This window comes from Homalodisca vitripennis, chromosome 6, assembly GCF_021130785.1.
Source record: "Homalodisca vitripennis isolate AUS2020 chromosome 6, UT_GWSS_2.1, whole genome shotgun sequence".
NCBI classification, from domain to species: Eukaryota; Metazoa; Arthropoda; class Insecta; order Hemiptera; family Cicadellidae; genus Homalodisca; species Homalodisca vitripennis.
In genome coordinates this window covers 144,555,439-144,577,653 of record NC_060212.1, presented here as the reverse complement: position 1 = coordinate 144,577,653, position 22,215 = coordinate 144,555,439, and the positions used below count along the sequence as shown (strand labels likewise).

General features: G+C 34.1%; 1 protein-coding gene across 1 annotated transcript; it reads right to left on the bottom strand.

The window, feature by feature from the left end:
• Positions 1-9,807: 9,807 nt before the first annotated feature.
• LOC124365588 lies at positions 9,808-17,841 on the bottom strand. Its single transcript, XM_046821581.1, has 2 exons — positions 17,836-17,841; positions 9,808-10,695 (listed from the first exon to the last, which is right to left on the bottom strand). The coding sequence occupies exons 1-2, from the start codon at positions 17,839-17,841 to the stop codon at positions 9,808-9,810; spliced, it is 894 nt and encodes a 297-aa protein (XP_046677537.1).
• Between the last annotated feature and the right edge of the window lie 4,374 nt (positions 17,842-22,215).

Here is a 22,215-nt window from a genome sequence, read left to right as displayed (position 1 = left end):
ACCCAACTCTGGTGAAATGCCTCGAAGAGTTTTTACTGCAGTTAGGCAAAAACAAACCAAGATTATCTGGACTTGGATTTGTTGATGTTCACAACTCTACCCTGACAGGGATGGCAGCTGCAGTGACTACCTACCTAGTTGTCCTGATCCAGTTTGAATTGCAAACATCTCCACTGGAATCGTATTCATTTAACTAAACATTACGTAACTTTTAAATTGTTATGTTAAGCCACATATTAAAACTTTGACTGTAATGTCTTTGTAGTAATTAAGCTGCTAGAATAATGTACATGGATAGTAATTTCAATATTAGGTGACTTGTAAATCAAGAAACGTAAAATAACAAATATAAAATAGTAAAGTCTTATTTATTAATTTTTTTATGTAGTTTCCTTGGCAGAGTGAGGTCCTTTATTTCAATAAGTTAATTTGACAGTTTATCTAAAATTATATTAAGGAATAGTCTAGTTTAGCTAAAGCGTAACAAAAACCTATATTTTCCTAAATTGTCCTCCATATTTTTAATTGCATTTAAACATAAACATGTATACAATTAAGATTGTATTTATCAAATAAATAGAGATTTCGATAAGAGTCATATAATTTGTTGCTTAATTTCATAAATAAGCTATTCATTTTAACAATTTTATAACAGTACGAAAAATAAAAATTCTTTGACAAAATCAACCTGAGATTCCAAGCAACATACAGATTTTTATTTTAGCTGGTAATACAAAATATTTTAAACAGTTGCTAGTATTCAAGTGTTATTCATACAGGTATCTTAGAACAACATATATAATTTCATCAGACAAAAGTACCATATAGCCCCTTACATTTTTTTACCTGTTAAAATTTAGAATCCATTATATTATAATTTTCAAGTATTTCAACTAGTATAGTAAATGCTTGTGTAATTTTATTAATTTTCAATGGAAAATACATAATAAAAATTGATTTTAAGCTACATGAGTGGTTCTGGTTAAACTTTGACGTTTAGAAATGAATAATGTTTTTAAGAGGACATCAATATAGGTCTACTACCCTCAAGAAGTAATGGAACATCTGGGAAACAAAATGTCAACATCGTTAACATTCGCAACATCATGAATGCATGAATGTGCATTCGATGTTGCGTTGGCGGGAAGTATTGAACATGGTCGGAGCAGTGTTGGCAATCTGGTGAAATGAGAACAGTGTTGCTATGATGGCTACAATATTGCACTTAACTGCATACAATTTGTACTGCCACCTTATATCCGTTTCATAGGCAGCAGAGAAAAACTATATCGAACGTAGGAAAAAAGTCACCCAAACGTGAAACCACCCACAGGCCTTTACCGTCCTGATGATAAACACTATCAGTTTTTCATCACCTTATCTAGAACGCTTCAGTTACGTGTCTGCTTTTGGATTCTTAGTTGTGTTAGCATAACAACGCGGTGGCGCTCAAGTAAAGATGGCGATACCTGCGTGGTCCGCGGCCTGTTGCGGTCGCCTTATCATACCACACTGAACCCATCTTTGATAGATTTCTTTCACAGACTAACGAGAAACACGTAAATAAGATAGAAAACTCTTACATACCACGTTGCCCCGAGATGGCTGTTGGCAGCAAGGGGCACGATGGCGGTGGGACAATTTAACTTGAACTATTTGGATCAGTAGAACTCCATAGTAGGCGCCCAGATGTAAATTAATTGTCGTCTAAAGTACAATAATTTACGAGGAACCACCATCAGCCACTGACACAGCACTTTACCTTTACAAACGTAGGAGCCACTTTGATGTAATTACAAGAATAGATGGGGTTTTGTTTCATCTTACTTTTGTTTTTAAAATGGTCACATTTCCCTGCACGAACGAAAAGAGATCATATATAATGTAAAACTCCTACAGTATGTAAAATATTCACGAGACTAAAAACACAGCATCGAAATATATCAGAACGATATAAAACACTTGATTATTTGTTGCACTTGTTCCATACCTATCATTAATGGGGACATCAATAACATGAAATGAAGAAATCAGAGAGGGGAATGATGCAGTAGAAACTACAGTTACTATAACGGTGAGCTCATCCATTAAAAGAAGCTGCAGCAATAATAAAATAATAATAGAGCTCGTATGTGCACGACAAATATCTGTTTAACTACCAAGAAATTCCGGGATCTTTCAATCTGGCCTAATTAAAAAAATGGATTCTTTCCACTGCATCTTTAAAACTGCCAGGGAGAATCAAACCGATATGGGATGCATACCAAACCTCTACTAAGATGTTGATAATATGAATACGGCCGTTCATCAACAATTATCACAGTACTATATCCCAACGTACTTCTTCACTGCAGGCGTTTGGAGATATTTAATAGTAATAGCCATAGGTATGCAATATATCACAAATGCCAGCGTGTTGACAACGTGTACCGAATGAAATATCTATCGGCAAGTAAAATTGCTGCCCAAAAGCCTCTCAAATCGCTGCCAAAACTTCGTACCAAGAAGTCCATCGCCTGGTTGGAAGCACTACTGGACAAGGCTGGCATTTAGAAGCACTGAGCGGCGACCGAGGAGTAGAGTAGACGGTGACCACGCGGACACCACCACGAAGACAGTTTACTAGTTCCGTGGTTGTTCCTGGCACAGGTTTGTGAGGTACTACGAAATTGACAGGATCAATCCACGTTCACAACAGAGAATGGGCGACCTCTAACAACATGGCCTGCTATAGAAAGAGAACTCTGCGAGAGGTGACGATGTAATGTAGATGTGGAAGTGCCGAAGGCTTTGTAAACTGACTGCTACTAAACTGATGATTTAGGACCGAATCCGAGAGACGCACTCACCACCGGCAAAGCTATCGCCTGTAAGCAGCGTGTCACCAGCCAAGGCGGAGGGAAATGCTCTACATCGAAGTGCTTGGTCTCGGTGATTTTCTATCTTGTTAAAATTAGAACACTATCAAGATAAGATTTCAGCCCGTTGTTTGATTTCATCAAATGCAGATACCTGCCAGCAGAAGATATGTATCATCCCTTGTTACCAATGACAATGAAATTTAAACTGATGTTTCCTTGCGCCCGATTGTGGCGAGGACAAGTGACAGTAGCGGTTACTGACCAACACTTAGACCAGTAAGTCAGTAAGCTATGACTGTAGACATTGTGATACTGAGCTTGCGCAAAATTCACATGAATGACGTGTTGTAAGAGATACTGTTCATGGTAATAACATGTAGACGTAGGGCTGTGGTTGTGACTGACAAACGAAACCAGTCACATGTAGCCTTCAGTAGCCAGTCAGAATGTAGGCTAGTATGTTGGCCTTGTAGAATCTTAGCAAAATACTTCAATCCTGTATAGGTCAAACTACGTTTAGATTTCAATTAATAATTTATTATGCGTTTATCCAGTGTGCAATTTTTTTAAAGCAGGATCATACAAAGGATACTGGGTACTTAAAATGATTTTAAACTGATGCCTGGATCAAAGCACCTGCACACGGCTCTCGTTATATAAGAGGCATTTTTGGAGAGCACACAAAAGTGCAATAACATTTTTTATTACTTTACGATAGTATCATCTGTACAATTCCAAATTTATCTGCATACATTTCTTACACAGACAGAAATGCAGAAAATGTATGTAAGACAGTAATAGGAAATGGATATTCTTGAAAGTCAAAGATTGTAATTACGAGTAGAATTCAATAACTGAGATAATTTGTAAAGAGCGTGATTAAAAAAGAACGCTATTAATTAATTATAAAACAGTCTTAACATATAGTCATTTATATGTTTAGCTGCGGACGCACCCACATACAGAAATCCACATTTACATTATTCATTGTAAGTTCAAAGCTTAGCGGCGGGGATATAGCCCTATAAATATTTAGACTGTAAAAGAACTATGGTTTAGGTTATTTATATTGAAAAGTGACGCCAAAAACTAAATTTAACTGTAACCAAAAAAATGTATTCTTAGGTCAGTAGATGGTTAAAAATATATCACTAGTATTAATGAGGATTTCTGCTCCTAAGGCGAGATTCAGAGTTGAATAGAACATATATTTACAAATCATATTATACGTTAAACAAAAATATTATGTGTTTTCAAAAACTGTAATCTTTGAGGTTCAACTATTAGGATGCAATATTTCAACAATTTCACTGTTATGAAGAGTTGTATGTATTTTATTTCTAAATTATGAATTGAAATACTTAAATTGATCTTTAAAACGCTAATTTTTTATCCAATGGAAATATAGGCTTTTACGCAGACCTACACTTTCTGATCTTACTCCTCTTAGAAAACTGTTTCTTTTTGCTGTCATTGTAGCAACCCTAATACAAATTTGCTTACTATAAAATTTGTTATGAAACAATTATATACGGCTCATGGTTAGAGTGGTTAAAACACATAACTTCAAGGAAGTCAGTACTTTTGGTAAGTATGAATGTCGTATACAGTTGGATTTCATCAATTAAAAAATAAAATAGATTTATTTTTGAACAAGATAACATTTTGTAAAGAAGTTGTGTATGCAGTTTAGTAAACACACATTTATCACAAGTATTCCAAATATAAAAGTACAACATCATTATTTATTGCAAAAATTAACAAAGTTATAAACACATTCATTGGACAAATTTCGTTTACCAAGTTGCTTTTCTTAAGTATTGTGGCTTGAACATTTTAACTGTACTAATAGCAATGTTTTAATAGGTACTATAAAAACCTAGACCCTGACTACATACAGTTGACAGTTTTATCGAAGCACGCAATATGTAACGAAGATGTTGGTACATTTAATGTAAGCCGATTACACAGTGTCGCCCGAGGCGAGAGTGTCGGACACTTGTGAAGGGTCCATGAATGGGGGGATTGTCCCTTCACTCTACACTTCAAGTGAGAGAAGAAACATATAAAACGCCGTACATCACAAGTTGTTGTGGCATTTTAAAATGTGCTAAATTTGTGTACATTTTGAGTGGGGATGAGCTATACCTTTTTATGTCAGTGGCATTGTAATTAATTACACTATATTAGTTTAAGGAAAACTGTCCAAACCATGCGGAAAGTTTTACTGAATTCTCGGAAAATGAACCATTGACCTTTCAATAAGAAGTAAATATTAAGATCATTTTTCAAATGTTCTAAAAAATAAGGTTTTATATTAGTTAGCCAACATTATTAGATCGTACATTTGTAACATAATTAGTTACAAACTATAATTGGCCTGGATTTTTAAACTTCGTCACATTAATTTTGTTCCACTATAGGCCTACATTTGGTAACATGGTTTCAGATAATTAATGAGTTTGACTAAACTCTACTAATAGAACCTTTATGAATACAAGATTATGAGTAGGGTCAATTAACGTCCGCCGCTCATTTAAGAAGATTATATATTGTTTAGCCATTAAAAGTCGCCTAAATCATGATGTCCCATGTCTGTGAAATGAAGAGTGCTGGCAATTCATACAATCTTTTAGGGTAGGATTTTATCCTCATTTTTATCTTCCATATAAACATGTTGAAAGATAGAAGCGATGTTTTAGACAGTATTTGAATTGGTTTTACTAACTCGTAATAAAAAATGCAAATTTCCTTAATTTAAAAAACGATAGTTTTATTTGGAAGTAATATTCGTTTCAGAAATCAAGAATCAAGACGTCTAAAACAAGTGATTGCATCGACAAATGTCAATAAATACTAAAAAATAGCAAAACACAGTCTCACAAAATTCCATAACAGTGTTAAATCAGTCGTCGTTAGCTAAACATTATTTGGTGTCAATTGTTTATAAGGAAAGTTCTTTATGTAAAGACGACCAAAAGTAAGAAGCAAGGATGAACATCTTTCCACATTACTGCGGAAGCTGGAATGCCATACGTTATAATGACAGCTCCGGTCAATTAGGTAGGTTTTATTCATAGTTTCATACTTGTGCATACCAGCATTTACAAGTTTGGATTTATTTAACTTATAATATAATAAAGCTGAGAAAACATACAATGACGGGAAATATAATTTGCCTAGCTTAATGAACAGTGATTTACAGTGAGTTTTAAAAGGAACGTCACATAAGGCGAATCTATTCTCAAAAATAAATACCCTGGCAGCGTAATTTGAATGTCTCCTCAGAGCAGTTCTGGCTAGATAACATGTATACATGTGCATAATATATAGTATGGAGAATGTCAGGGTCTACACCATTGTTAAGGATCTTAACATAAAATGAAGATGGAGATCGAGTGTGACTTTGCACAGACACTCTTTCATCCTTACTTTGTTTCAGTTTATCAGGAAAAATTATCCTGCTGTGCACAGGAATTAAAAAATTAGGTAAAGATCTCACGAGTGTTACGTGAATCATAAGCAACTGTGCCGTGGCCTTTCCATATTAGTATTGCGTTTTAGTTCAAAATATTTTAGTATATTCCTTAGGTATTTGGAATGCAACTATCTATGATGTAATCTTATCATCTACTTTCTTGGTATAAACTTTTTGAAGCTAGAATAATTTATGAACACAGAATTCAACTTATCGTCAGTTTTGATTACGTTGGGTGTCTTATTTAATGTCTTTACTGTGGTTCTATATTGAGTGAGATCGAGCACGCTCACCTCGTCTCTGCGCCGTGAGGCGTCTGCCGAAGTCAACGTGTTGAATTATTGTACGTGAACAACTGTACGATAACTGTCAAGCTATAACACATGCACGTGATAAGTTTTCGAGGCTCAAGGCTCTGCTAGTGTTATTTTACTTGACCTATGAAACATTAATAGTTGTTTGGTACAGTTGAGCTACGATTTCCTAACTTTTGTGTAATTGATGCAAAAGCATATTAAGTACAAGCGAATGTTAAAGTTTCTCCGAGAATATTAAAACACAAATCAAACGGGCTGAAATCTGCTTTGAGAGAGAACGTAAAGGAATGTCGCCACTGTGTATGCAAAGCGTGGCCTTCCCATACCAGAGCAGACAGCTAGGAATGTTACAGTACACGGTAATGGTGATATTCCTAAATACAGAGTTTGAAGTAATGAATGTTTTTGTTAAAGTTCGCTGTACAATACTGATTGTACAGTGTACAAGTTAAAGAAGTTATGAGTATAAGAAACTCAGAAAGTAGCGCATTAATATGAAAGGCACTTTTCTGAAGTCTTTTCGACTGAGCAAGTCAATGTTACTTGCTCAGGTAATTCTTCATCATGATATTAAAAACATATGGAAAAATGGCAATAATTTATAATACTTAAATTCCATTATATTTCCAGCTTAACCCTGGATGTCTTGATGTTCTAGAACGTAATATAGATTCTATACTTAGAAAACATCTTGAATATTCAGGACGAAATGTGATTTCATTACTTACTCTTATTACTTATAGCTATTATATTTAAAGAAAAACTTCCAAGACTAAACACTAAAGACCATACCTTATTGTAGGTTAATGCCACTTAAAATCCACGAAGACGAAATGCCTCAACTGAAAACGTGAATCTGTATCGAGTAAAAAAGTTGTTAATTAAAAAGTGCATTTACTGCTGTCTTTAGTAATATAAGTAACATGTAAACTCCCTTCATACATTCATCTGTAAACGATAAACATAACATAGAGTTTCCAGTAAAATTGTGTTTTGCATCTGTAAAACATGTTTTCATTAAACTCCTTTTCTCAAATAATAAAAGTACATACATAAACACTAAAAGAGAGGCGTCTAGGAGAGGAGGATGTTTTAGCATACATTGATAGAAGGATATAGTGAGTGAGTCTATACTTTTATAAACTAAAAAATACATGATCATAAATCATAATAGTATAGTACTTCAATAAAAAGAAAAATTTTAAAAAATATACTAACGTATCAATGTTTTCTAATTTAGAAAATCTTTATTATGTTTCTTTATATTAGTTTCCTACTACTTTTAAGCATTGTGAACTCCTCTATTAAGTCTTCACCTTTTATTTGATCACCGATCAAAAGCTCTGCCTCAATGTGTACAAGAGCCAACGAGCTGAGTTAACTTTGAAATACCTGTGCAAAAACACGTACAAAGAGCTATATCTATGTTGGGAAATGTTATTATTATTTAATTATTCAGTATTGCTGACATGTACTGCTGAAAGGTCGTCCTCAACACAGATACGGGTCAAGAACTTTTCAAGGAGCAAAATACGGCCTTACTCTCTGTCCAATACGGGATAATATCAGTTGTCTGAACCCCCTCCCTCCCAAAATTATTTCCTGGTTTTACGAGGAATCAAGATTCGGTTACCACTTAGACGATCCGACAAGGATACGACTCTAAAGAGGACCTGTCAGTTCCTTATAATGTACTGAAAATATTATATTCATAGTAATACAGCGTATAAATTTTGCAAAAATTATATTGAACTGTAAAACCGATCGCACAGAAGAAATATTCCGACGTCAAATCCTTTGTTGGTCGCTCACTTTGATCAGCCATGTGATGTAACATTACGGTGCTGTCAACGACAAAGCTTCATTGAAGGTATTATATTCATGTTTCACATTACTTATGGTTCATATGTACATTGTTATATATAAAATAGCAATATCACTTTTGTGGTGTATTGTGGCAATGGCCAAACTGAATTGAGAGTAAGACTGTTGGATTTAAGAAAAATATCGATTGATTAAGTACCACGTTTGTAGTTACATAATGTGATATAAAAACCTTAAAATTTTCACTAATCGACAAATTTCTTGGATTTTTTTTAGTCATATTCGTGGTCTTTTCGGTAGTAAAAGTATGTATTAGGTTGTATAATTTCACAGCATCACACTCTTGTTAGTAATTGGAAAATACAATTTTTTAATAATTTTAATTTAAATTAATTCAAAACAAATTGTGTAGTTTTTTGGAGTTAAATGAGCAATGTTGGTACTATCTTGTCTGTTCTTTCAACATGTTCAACATTAGAAATACGGTTAACTTCGTAGCACATTTTACGGAATGTCTTATGATTAAGTTAGTCCTCCCAATTTTAGGTACTTAGATATAAATACAGAGCTAATGGATAAATATTATATGCTCGTTTGGCAGAACTATACATTGCAGTAAAATTTATCCGAGGCCGAAAAAATCGTGATTAGCTCAGAATTAATTAATATTTACTTGACTAAAGTCGATACTAAAAATGATATCTTTTTCTTTACGGCCATCAGGCGCGCTGGTGTCGATTACAGCTCTCACCAGAGAGCATGCATAGTCTTAATTTTTTATACGACCACCAAGTCTGGACTGGTATCTCTTACAACAGGTCCTTGTGTGGGTATGTGCGTGCGGGCGCGGTTCGGCTTGAAAGAAAAACAGGCACAACGAAATGTGCTCCTCAATAAATAGTTCAAAGTCTAATTTCACTTCGTCCCTTTGAAATTAAATTTTTTGTATATGCTTCTTATTTCACATTGCATAGCAATTTTAAACATCATTGATATTACTTTTTTACTTTAGTTTTATAGTAGTAATATTTAGTATTATAATTTTTTATTATTTAGTATATTAATATTTTATTTTAGAGTTAGACCAATATTCAAATTGAAAGAGATGCGTGAGAGCTGAGGCGTTTCTTAACTAATTGTATTGATCTAGCCATTATCATGAATCACTAGTACAAGCGGCTTACCACTCATTGTTTGCCGATCGTTAAAGAGTAGTTCTCCAGAAGCTTCTAGATGGATCTAGAACTTTGGTCACATTAGATGATGTAATTTAGACATTGTAATGATGGGTAATGATTGCCCCAACCTTAAAACCCCTCAGAGGATCTCACGTGGTATCAGTGTCAGCAGACTGCAACACGCGATCAGTCTCTGCAGACTGCAAAACGCGATCACTCTCAGCAGACTGCAACACGCGATCAGTCTCAGCAGACTGCAACACGCGATCAGTCTCTGCAGACTGCAAAACGCGATCAGTCTCAGCAGACTGCAACACGCGATCAGTCTCAGCAGACTGCAACACGCGATCAGTCTCTGCAGACTGCAACACGCGATCAGTCTCTGCAGACTGCAAAACGCGATCAGTCTCAGCAGACTGCAACACGCGATCAGTCTCAGCAGACTGCAACACGCGATCAGTCTCTGCAGACTGCAAAACGCGATCAGTCTCTGCAGACTGCAAAACGCGATCAGTCTCAGCAGACTGCAACACGCGATCAGTCTCAGCAGACTGCAACACGCGATCAGTCTCTGCAGACTGCAAAACGCGATCAGTCTCTGCAGACTGCAAAACGCGATCAGTCTCTGCAGACTGCAACACGCGATCAGTCTCTGCAGACTGCAACACGCGATCAGTCTCTGCAGACTGCAAAACGCGATCAGTCTCAGCAGACTGCAACACGCGATCAGTCTCAGCAGACTGCAACACGCGATCAGTCTCTGCAGACTGCAAAACGCGATCAGTCTCTGCAGACTGCAAAACGCGATCAGTCTCTGTAGACTGCAACACGCGATCAGTCTCTGCAGACTGCAAAACGCGATCAGTCTCTGCAGACTGCAAAACGCGATCAGTCTCAGCAGACTGCAACACGCGATCAGTCTCTGCAGACTGCAAAACGCGATCAGTCTCAGCAGACTGCAAAACGCGATCAGTCTCTGCAGACTGCAAAACGCGATCAGTCTCTGCAGACTGCAAAACGCGATCAGTCTCTGCAGACTGCAAAACGCGACCAGTCCGAGCACACTACGGTACACGTGACAGTTCTCTCTCTCTCTCTCTCTCTCTCTCTCTCTCTCTCTCCTCTCTCTCTCTCTCTCTCTCTCTCTCTCTCTCCTCTCTCTCTCCTCTCTCTCTCTCTCTCTCTCTCTCTCTCTCTCTCTCTCTCTCTCTCTCACTCTCCCTTTCTCTAGCTATCTTATAGTTTGATACTTGATACTTAGAATAATTTCTGTGTGATACCAGTAGAGAACTTTAATTGTGAATGTGTTAAAGAACTTTTGATTTGTAAACTATATCAGTGAAGTAACAATAAATCCCAGTTGAACCGGTTGTGCCGCGTTGTCTCTGTGAGTTCCTACTCTTTAGGTGTCAAGACCCTACCTGGTTACATTACCACTCGGGTAATCAGCGTGGTCCCGCAACACTTTTATCTAAACGAATACTCATCCGAAACGTTTAGATAATCGGAGTTTGAAGTGCTATGTTGTTTCATAGTATAGTTAATACAAGCAATACAAACTTTTAAGAATTTATAGGACATTCCTTTAAGTATGAGATGATCCTTTTACGCCTTCAAAAGGGTGTAGCTCAATCACAAGTGGGGAAAGTAATTAGATTTTATAGCAAAGCTAACTAACTTTTAATTTCAATGATAACATGAGCTAAATAAATATGAAAAAATAGTTGTGTTTTGATTAGCAATTGATTAATAAAAAGCCTAAAAATCTATATGTATAACTAGATTCTACCTACAACATTAAATACAACTATTTTCAGTACTAATTTTTTGTTAAGTTTAATTTAGTCGTAATGCTCTACTTTAAGTCATATTTCCAAACTTGACAAGTGTGTATGCAATTATATCGCTAAAATTGCTTAAAATATGATTAATTCAATATTTATGATTTGTTTTAAAGAGCCGGGTCCTTCATTATTTTAATCGTAACGTTTACCACTAAAGATAAAAGACTGAAAGAGGAGATTTTTTTGAAATGACCAGTTTTAATTTAGAAAATTAGTAGAAATAAAAGTAAATTCAAATTCCTTTAAACTGATAATTTAAGAACCATTCAAATTTAATTTTACACCTAATTTGAATCTAACCTCTATAAACAGGTCTCTAAAATCGTTTACGAGGTTCTCACTTATTAATGTTACACTACTAAACGGGCTTGGAGACATAATAAATACCGTAGTTGTTTCGATTACAGCTCTCACCAGAGAGCATGCATACTCTTAATTTTTTATACGACCACCAAATCTGGACTGGTATCTCTTACAACAGGAGTTAATAGTTATCAAAACATATACTTACACATTCCGTATTTAAAGCACTTTGTATCCTAGTTCGTTTATAATTTTAACAATTTCCTCTTATTCAAGGTTTAAAAATGGCCTCCCTACAAATGTTTGAGAACATTTATAATATTGCTGTAAATAATTAAAACAATAAGAGCAAAATTGCATTTTGTATTAAACACCAGCAGTTATTAAAACATCCGGCACTATTGTATGTAATATGTTCTGAATGAGTTTGTACACTATCCTCAGTCAATATTGTATTTAAATTCAATCACATTAACTAATTTATTCAAATTAACTATTTAAAATGTTCATATTTTACGTTTATAAAGAATTATTAAATGGTAATAGCATTCAGAGTAAATATATTGCAATTAAAAGATTCTTAGAAACCCCTCAATGAATTTAAGTACTTAAATTTAAAATGTGAAAAACTCAACACAATCAAATGCAATGAGTACTTATAATGCAAATCACGTTTCCGAGAGAGATTTCAAAAGCCACGTCCATTCATATCCTATCCTCAAATAATAACAGGACATTAAGATGGATAAACTGTTGTCTGCCGAGGGGATATAAAACATTTTGATGGAGGGGTGAGTGAGGGGGAGGGTAGGTATGTTTAGCATACAGTGGTATAATAGGGGTTATCAATAGAATGGAAGCGACAGGATGAGATAGAGGAAGAGGTGTCACTTCATAGACAAAACTTGTTAAGAGTTATGACTTTATATAAACACATTGGAGATCTTGACCCTTTAGTAGTAAAGACGTGTTACTTCATAGACACAATTTGGTAAGAGTTGTGGCTTTATATAAACAACTTGGAGATCTTGACCCTTTAATAGTAAAGACGTGTCACTTCATAGGCACAATTTGGTAAGAGTTGTGACTTTATATAAACAACTTGGAGATCTTGACCCTTTAGAGGAATGTATCTTTATTGGTCAGAGAGAATTAAAATGAGAAATCTATGCAATTAAATCAATTTTAGATTTAAATTTCGTTATTAACAATGGGTGATAAAAAGTTCCTAAATATAGTGCTTCAATATATTAGTAAATACAGTCATATAGATATTTTTGCGTAGGCCCTACAATATTAATATTGTTAAAAGTCTTTTCTCAACAGACCTGTGATGGACTCAAAAATATATATTAGAAGAAAAACATATTCAGGTGTTATTTTTTAGTTATATACTGAGTTCAGTAAATGAAGTGTATCTTTATTGGTCAGAGAACATTAAAATGAGAAATCGATGAAAATAAATAAATTTTGGATTTCAAGTTCGTTATAAGCGATGGGTGATTTTCAAGAAAAGTAGGATTTCTGGCAATTATGTTACAAAAATAGACCTTTGTGCCTTTTGTCTGGTGTTCCTTTTGTCAGACAATTCCAGACAATTCCTTGTAACACACGTTACAAGGATTGAGCTCTTCCTCAGTTGTTTATAGCCTATAACCTCTAATGTTATAGTACTAGATAATATCTACTAATATAAATAATTTGACATACCGTTAAAGTATAAAGTACAAGGTATAGGGTCAAGTTTAATTAATGAGCATAGTTACTTAATTAAATCTGTTTTAATTTCAATAAAGTTCATAATTTTAATTAAAAAAAGGCATACGAATAAGCTTGTAGTTTCGTCTCGACTTTAACATTGTTTTTCAACATTCTCAGCAAAGACATGAACACTGCAGATTAGTAAAATCTACTTTGGTAGGAAAATAACGGCTTGTAACATACTGACACCGTGTGTCAAAGCACAAATGTGTCACTGTGACACGGATGACGCACATATGTGATTGCCTACCCCGGTACACTAAAGGTCGGACCCTCCCCCAAGGAGTCCCAGTGTTAACGGTTATACAAAGAGCATCAGGGGAGTTGTCTGTACTCAGAGAACCCCATACAATCTGTCGCAGCTGTAAATAAAACAAGGATTATATTCCTTTTCAATTTCAACTTTTAATATATACTCATATCAATACGGAATCGCAATCAGCGTAGTGTATGTAACATAGATTAGTAGCCGCATTGCACAATCCTTAAATACCATGACATAATAACGTTGCTCCTGGAGACCTAGTAAATGTTTTTGATGTCACTCCTTTTGAAAGTAAAGTTTTATCGGCTGAGTTGTAACAAAACGGGATGAGGAGTGTTTAATAACTCATGGTATCTACATATATATCTGACTTGAGAAATTGTTGGAAACTTTTTCCAAGAATTACATTTAAAATATGTATTTAGGGAATTTTTGACGAGCCCTAATAGAAAAGACTAGGCAAATGTGTGAATTTGTACTGTAAATGTACGAGTACCTTCGGAGAATAGCATATTTCTTATTAATTTATGACTTAATAAAATTATATTTTCAATCTAATATAATTGAAGAAAATTCCATAACTTTAATAAGGGTTTCTTTAGATAATACAATTTTATACGTAAACAAATGTTACTCAATCTATTAATTTTTCATGATCATAATGTATAATGTTTATACCCCTACCTTGAATCATTGGTAACGAGATATAGAATTCTTAGAATTCTAAACAAAATCTCTTCCATTTTTTGCCTTCAGAAATGGTATCAGTTAAAGCTATTACCAAAATTTATTTAAACGTAAAAACCAGTTATCCCGACTAATAACTGGTTGCTTCACCTTTAAACCTCCAATAATTTCATTAAGCGAGTAAGACGACCTATAATTGTTGTAAGCAATGACTGTGACCTTTTCTATAATGAAGAATCCTGTAATAAATAATTACACATTACAATAATTAAATACTTTATTATGGACAACTCCTTGCGGTGTGAATGAAAGTTTTTGTCTGAACAAAAAGTATACGGTACTGTTATTAGGGCTGTTTCTTATGAATATAAAACCATAATATGTGCGAATATATACATACTGAAATTATACTAAAAAAGAACCTGTACCCACTCATGCAATACAAATATATATTCATTTAAGTTTGAAAATAGTTTATTATTTATAAATAATAAGCAACGAATTTTCAACAAACGTATTGAAAGCTTCCATTGAAAATAAGTCTTATGAGGTCAAAAGAACAAATATATATATATATATATATATATATATATATATATATATATATATATATATATATATATATATATATAAATTATTTATTATTGGATCAAATAGAATGAAGCTGCGTATAGCTGTAATTAATAATAGGTCTTTTTATTCAATGTTGAATATTTACGAGAGTAACTAAAAGAGAAACAGCTGTGATAAAAAATAACGCAGTAGGACAAGAAGACGTAAGGAGGGGAAGATAAATTCAACCAACATTAATTCTCAAGAGATAACACAGGCACCAACGAGTGAAGTGGTTTAATATGACTTTAGCTTAACGCTTCACCAAATTCTGAGTAAATTAGTTTACTTCCACACGGGTTATTTCCAGAAATATCTTGCGAGTTTCATATAACAACAGATACGCCGTGATTGAACATTTCATTAACAATTAGTAGACTAATATCCAATTTTAGTCAAATATTTTAATAGAAATTTGTTTGTTATAAAGTTTGATATTTACACCTAGACTTCTATACAAACAATCTACTGAAAATGAGATTATATAAAACATGTTATATGTTGAGAGGAGTATTTGTTATCATGTTGTATTTGAAACCGAGAATTCTGGATGAAACCTAGTGAGAGCCTAAGCTAAATGCTTAAAATTTGTTGAAAAAATAAGAGTCGTCTTCCTCAATATATGCATATATTATGACTTACCTAAAAAAATGCCAAGTATTAATTTTACTTCAAAATCTCTCCACTATTATTTTGTAAATATAACTAATGTCCTTATAAAATTTGTCTTAAAGTTTTTTTTTATTTATTGAAAAACATTTTAAATACCCATGACTAAAAAGCTAAGTAAAGTTAAAAAGAAAAACAGAGTCATTTTTATTTTGATTATGCACTATAATTTTAAAATACTGCTTGTTTATGAATAAGATAAAGTAAATACGTAACGTGAAATTCAAGCTAGAAAAACAGTGACTTTTTTTAATTGAGTTTACCTTATGTGTAGTTAAATCAATATTGCACAATACCTTCCAGGATGCTGTAGTTAAGTCCTACTTGAGATTAAGACGTACATAACATTACTTTCATAATACAAATGTAAGTATTTACATTATTAGTATAAGTTTATAGTGTAAATATATATAATATATTATTATTATTTACATATTAAGTATTTTCATAACAAGTATTTAATAAACAAATACTAAACAGAGTGTTGCATTCGATTAGATATGTTCTTCAAAACCTGCTCACTGTTATTTTGTAAATCTAAACCATATGCAATGTTCCTAATGGAAATTTTTAATATTTCTTTGTTTTGTGCCAAATATTTTAAATATTTATGGCTAATGGTGAATAAATTTGAACACAGTTATTTTTAATTTTTATGCATTACAATTTAAAGCACTGTTTGTATGTAAATTTATAATGAAGTAATGAAAATACAATAATGACTTTCAAGCTAGGACTTGTACTAACTGATTTCACCTTATTTACAGGATGCTCTAGATAAGTACTTGAGATTGAGACGGACGTACCATTACTTTCCTACATCTTAGTCCAAACGTTTACAATAAAAGTTCAATGTCATGAACACGTTGTTTCATAAAATTTACCATAGCGTAAGACTAGTTATATAGGCTAGCCTTTTTACATAATATTTATTTACAGGAGCTTTGTAAAAATTGTAAAAATTAATACAATAATTATTAGAACTACATTTATTAAGAAGTATTTTGACCCATTGCATTAATTTGATTTAATTAAGGCAAAGTTACAAATAACTCTGGTTACATTATTTAGCAATATGTGTGTTTGAAAAGACTTGGAAACGCATTAATATTCTTTAAACATTAAATTTGTGATTTAATCTGAACTTTGCAGTTTTATAAAATCTATAAACTTTGCAGTTTTACACTGCTACTTAACCACTATAAGCAATAACTGTTACATGTCGATATAGCTAATTCCTTCATCCTATTTTAATATGATCTTCTATATATATAAATGCGAATGTTTGTTTGTATGTTCCGTTACAACTCTGGAACCAATGCACGAAACATCGTGAAATTTTGTACAGTGATTCTACACGTTCCTGGAAGTAACATAGGCATACTTTTAGAGAGGTATTTGGTCCAATTATTTCAATAGTTTATTTCATTAATTTTTTAATAATTAAAAAATTTCTATAAATTGTTGTTGATGTTGGTGTGTTTTATATTGGATCCGACAGACTGCGCTACGACACGTAATACAAAGCGAACTGATACTTAACAGCTGATAATACTTTCAGCTGAAGTTCATCAAAGAGGCAGAAACATTTGTTTACATTTAAAATTTAAAACATTTTTATTGTAAAGTGCTTGATCAGTAGTGTTTTTAAATTCAGATTGCATCAATGATCAATAAACTATTTAATTCAAAGAAAATACTATTAAACGCTATTATGAAAACAACCTCATTATACAAATCCGTGAATGTGTGCACATAAGGTAATCGAATTTGGTTACATCGAAGGTAAATGAAAAGAGCCGAAAGAAGACACTTTATGATCGAAACTTGGTTTCTTTGATACATTTTCTTGAAGGCACACTCCTAAAATAATACTGGAAATATCTTAGACAGAAAATTAATTTTAACAGACCGAATGTGATTCTTTATAACCTAATTAGTTTACCGAGATTCATCCGTATACAGTAACTGTTCTGAATAACTTATCAACACCTAGCAAACACCACGAAAGATAGAGGCAGGGATATGATACATACCTCCATAATGCGCCCAAGAGGCTCACGAAGGAACGACTGTCAATTATCTCAGCAATGTTTAGAATGTGATAGAAAAAGAATAAGTGAATATAGTGTACTGTTTTCAACGGGAAATTGCGTGCGAAGCCGCGGGAAACTGCTAGTGTATTATAAATAACGGATCTTTTTCAAAATAGCTTTTTGATAGTTGTTTTCTTCTGCACACCGCTATTTCTGATTAGACCAACCTTTTAATATGCGGTTTACAGCACTTCACTCTAATTAATGACACTTTTTATTCAAGGTATGGCTTCTATCTATACTTACATTTAAGATTTCTATTGTGCATAGTTTCCAGAATTTTCAAACTCACCCTAAACATTTTTCTTATAATTTATAAACAAACTTCGGTATTAAAGAATTGAAATAAATGTATCATCATAGACCAATCAGAGTATTTTAGAAGAAAAGAAGCAGTATTTATCTAATAATTGTTGACAATAATAGTGTGGTCTACGTTCCGAGCAAATAGGCCCCTCAATATCTTCATTGGAGGAATTGTAGCGTACATTCCTATCCGTGAAGACTGTCTACTCTGGTATGTCGGGGTACGCTTTACATTCACAGTACGAACACCTTCTCTCAGAGTGGGTTTCGGCCTCCTTGATTCTGTTTTAATATTCTGGTGCGTACTTCAACATCTTAGTAAGGATCACAGGACTGGGGGGGACATTCATTTGGTATTGATGATAGTCGTCGTAAACCCAACCGCATGAGATGACGTATGTTGCATTGAAGTTCAGACCCATGCGCTGATCGGTTTGTATACTGCAAAGAACAGAAAATACAGAATCAAATCAACAAATCATTCGTTATTACAGAAGTACCATTTTTTTTAGAAACAACATATCACAATTATCATGCAAGATCATTTTTATTGTTTTTCCCATACAATAAATGGAAACTAAAAAGGAAAATATAAGATTATGAAATATGTTATAGAATTGGCTCTGCTACCCACAATGAAGGAGGTTGTCTTATTTTACCAGGTTAAGTTAAGGCCATTCCGCCCTCCACTTGGCCCTCCACCTAGATGTATGTTAGGTATGTAAACTATAGCTTCCTGCTTATCTAATGGGATTGATTAGGCCAGATGCCATGCAAGGGTACCATCGAGCGATCCAACCCACGTGCAACCCCAGCCACAAGTACCTAGAACTTCAAATTCAAGTTAAAAACTTTAATTGCTTTATTTTGCTTAAAATTGGCATGTACTATATAATGTCTCATGCTGTTACAATACGTATATGAGTGTAGCGTTAGGATGACGTATTTAGTGATTTATCATATCACATAATATTTTTAATAAAAATAGTGAAGCCAACAAGTTTTTTAATAACCACGTTGGGAAATTGTATGTCAATAAAAATACATCATTCAATCCAGTCATCTTTCATGTACACACGATAAAAAACTTCCGTCCCTGGTTTACGACGAATGTACGACCAAGACGATCGGACAAGGACACGATTCTAAAGAGGAGCTGGCGGGTCCTTAATAATGTACTGCAATTATTATATCCATTGTAATACAGCTTCTGCATCTTACAAAATATAACACTGAACTGTGAAACCGATCGCACAAAAGAAATATTCCGACGTCAAATCCTTTGATCGTTGCTCACTTTGATCAGCCATGTGATGTAGCATAACAGTGTTGTCAACGACAAAGCTTCATTGAAGTTATTATATTCATGTTTCATATTACCAGTGGAACATATATCAATATATACGTTTATATATATCAATATATTGTTATGTACAAAAAAGTAATATAACAAAACAGTTTTTTATCACACGATAATTCTTCCGAGTTATGCCTGACACTCCTAAACTCTAAATGCTTAATAAACTCCTCGTGTAATTATTAACATGTTTTCAATTTTTCCTTATAATTCTTCAGAATAATTTATTGTAAGGGGCTGTGATCAAAATGTTGTTGAACATTTGTTAAACCTGTTCCAACTGAAACCCCATTGCACAACCTTAATGCATACTTCCAAACCATAACTACTAGTCGGGGAGCTAGTCTTTAAGAACAGGATCGTTCAGCGGTCACCCACCCAGGTAACAACCATGCTCGGCGTTGGTTGTCTCGGTTACCTTGCAATGACCAACTAGACTGCGCCATTGAATACTCACTGCTTAATTCTCTCGACTAAGAGATCAGTTCATGTTATTTTGGGATGGTCCTCCAATGTCAATGCATTTTGCCCAACTAACAATGTTCCTCCACTTCAATCCTTAGCACGTTTGTCCACATCACGACCAGTCTATACTATTTACCCTTCACTGCAATATCCGGAGATACATTCACCTCCACTGCCATCGGAGCTTGGCTTATCGCCCTCATTGCTTACCTGGTTCTGTTGATCCTTCCTGGCACACTAGTGGCTGAACTGGCCGACGAGACGGCACCTATGATGTGCAAGTTGATTAACACGGATTTTGAAACTCCGGTGAAACTGTGGTGAAATACCTTGAGGTGTTTTTGCTTCAGTTTGGTAAACACAAACCAAGATTATCTGCTCTTAGATTTGTTGATGTTCACAACTCTACCCTGACAGGGATGACAGCTGCAGTTACTACTTATCCTATTGTCATGACCCAGTTTTGAATTGCAAACCCTTATACTGAAATCATATTTATACAATAACTAAACTGTACCTGAATTCAAAAACCCGCCAATCTATAGATCATAAATCTGAATGTAATCACTTTGTAATAATTAAACTGCTATAGTAATAGTAACATTTATATTTATTTCACTACTAGGTTGCTTTTAAATCCATAAAATTCGAAGAAATAATATAGAAATATATTTTTTCCTATATGTACCTATATAGTTTTCTTAGCTGAGCGAGCACCTTTATGTTATTAAGTTAGATTGACAGTTAGTTCACAAAACTGGTAAAGAAAATTCTATTTTGTTTAGACAGTAACTAAAAACTTTGTCCTCCACATTTCTAATCACATTTCAACATAAAAACTTTACAAAATCAAGATTATATTTTTCAAAGTAATAAGAATTTTTATGAGGGTAGTTTCACTTGTTGCATGACAATAAGCTTTCTATTTTGATAATGTAGTCGGAATTATGAAAACACATTGATTTTTGACCAAAACACACTGAATCTTAGAATAACATAGTGGTTTCGAACTAAATAGAGCGGTACCATCGTATTTTTACTCCGGCACCGGTATTTTTGCGGAGGCAGTCTAGTAGTTCCGTAGTTATTTCTGCCACAGATTTACGACACTCTACGAGGCCGACAAGATCAACCCACGTTCACATAGGCGATCTCACCGCATGGCCTGCTATGAAAAGAGAATACTGCGTAAGGTTGATGACTAGGTGCGGTGGATGTGGGAGTGTCTGTCAATGTAGTACGTACCTATGACTTGGTAAACTTCCACTACCAAGTATTATTAGTGAACCTGAAAGACGCGTTCTCCGACTGCCGAAAGATCACATGTAAGCTGCGTACATTAGAAAACTTCAAGAGTCCGGTCCGTGGTTTGGTTTCATTTAATACTACCAGCGTAAGATCTGTGCCATCCTGCGTTAGCTCATGATAAGAAACTACGGTCTTGGCCAGATCAATTTTAAATGTTCTAATCTAAATTAGAAGTTTTTTTTCGCATCATGTAGGTTTTCACGTTGGATGGCATGCTATTTGATGGTTGATGATACGATGCCATTGTTTGGTGGTCAGTATTCGTTTCAGTCAGGATTAATAAGAAGATGGTTCTGCGGATCTCTAGAACTTAGTAAATGAAGTTAGCTGCAGCCAGTATTCCTGTTGGCTGGATGGAGTATATGAGGATCAGCATAGAAAGAATGTCAGTGTGGACTTAAGAACGTTATAGTGTGAAGTATTATAAGGAAGTAATACTCATCTTCAATAATGCGAATAATATTAAAGGGTCTAATGATAAAGAATCGTGCGAATAAAGAAGTATAGTTAGGCAACGCTTTTAGACTCATAGAGGACAAGGATAAAGATCCTTGATAAGCTCAATGAGGATAGGCAGCCTGTTCCAGATGTAATTAAAGTTCATGTGACTTGTGAGGTGGAAGAGTGGAGAGTATTAATAATGTTTAGAACAGTGTAGTTTCTCGTAGTCTAATGTTAAAAGCGTGACTTATAATTTTATGATTGTACTTAGCAGTGAAAATATTATAGGTCTTTATGGGCGTTCTCCCTAAGTTATGAGATCATCAAATCGAGGGGTCTAGATTATAAACCATAACTGTTACATATGGTTAGCTGGATCTATAAATTATTAAAATAAGCTGACTGTATTTGAAAATAAATGGTTGTTTAAATCGCTTGTATTG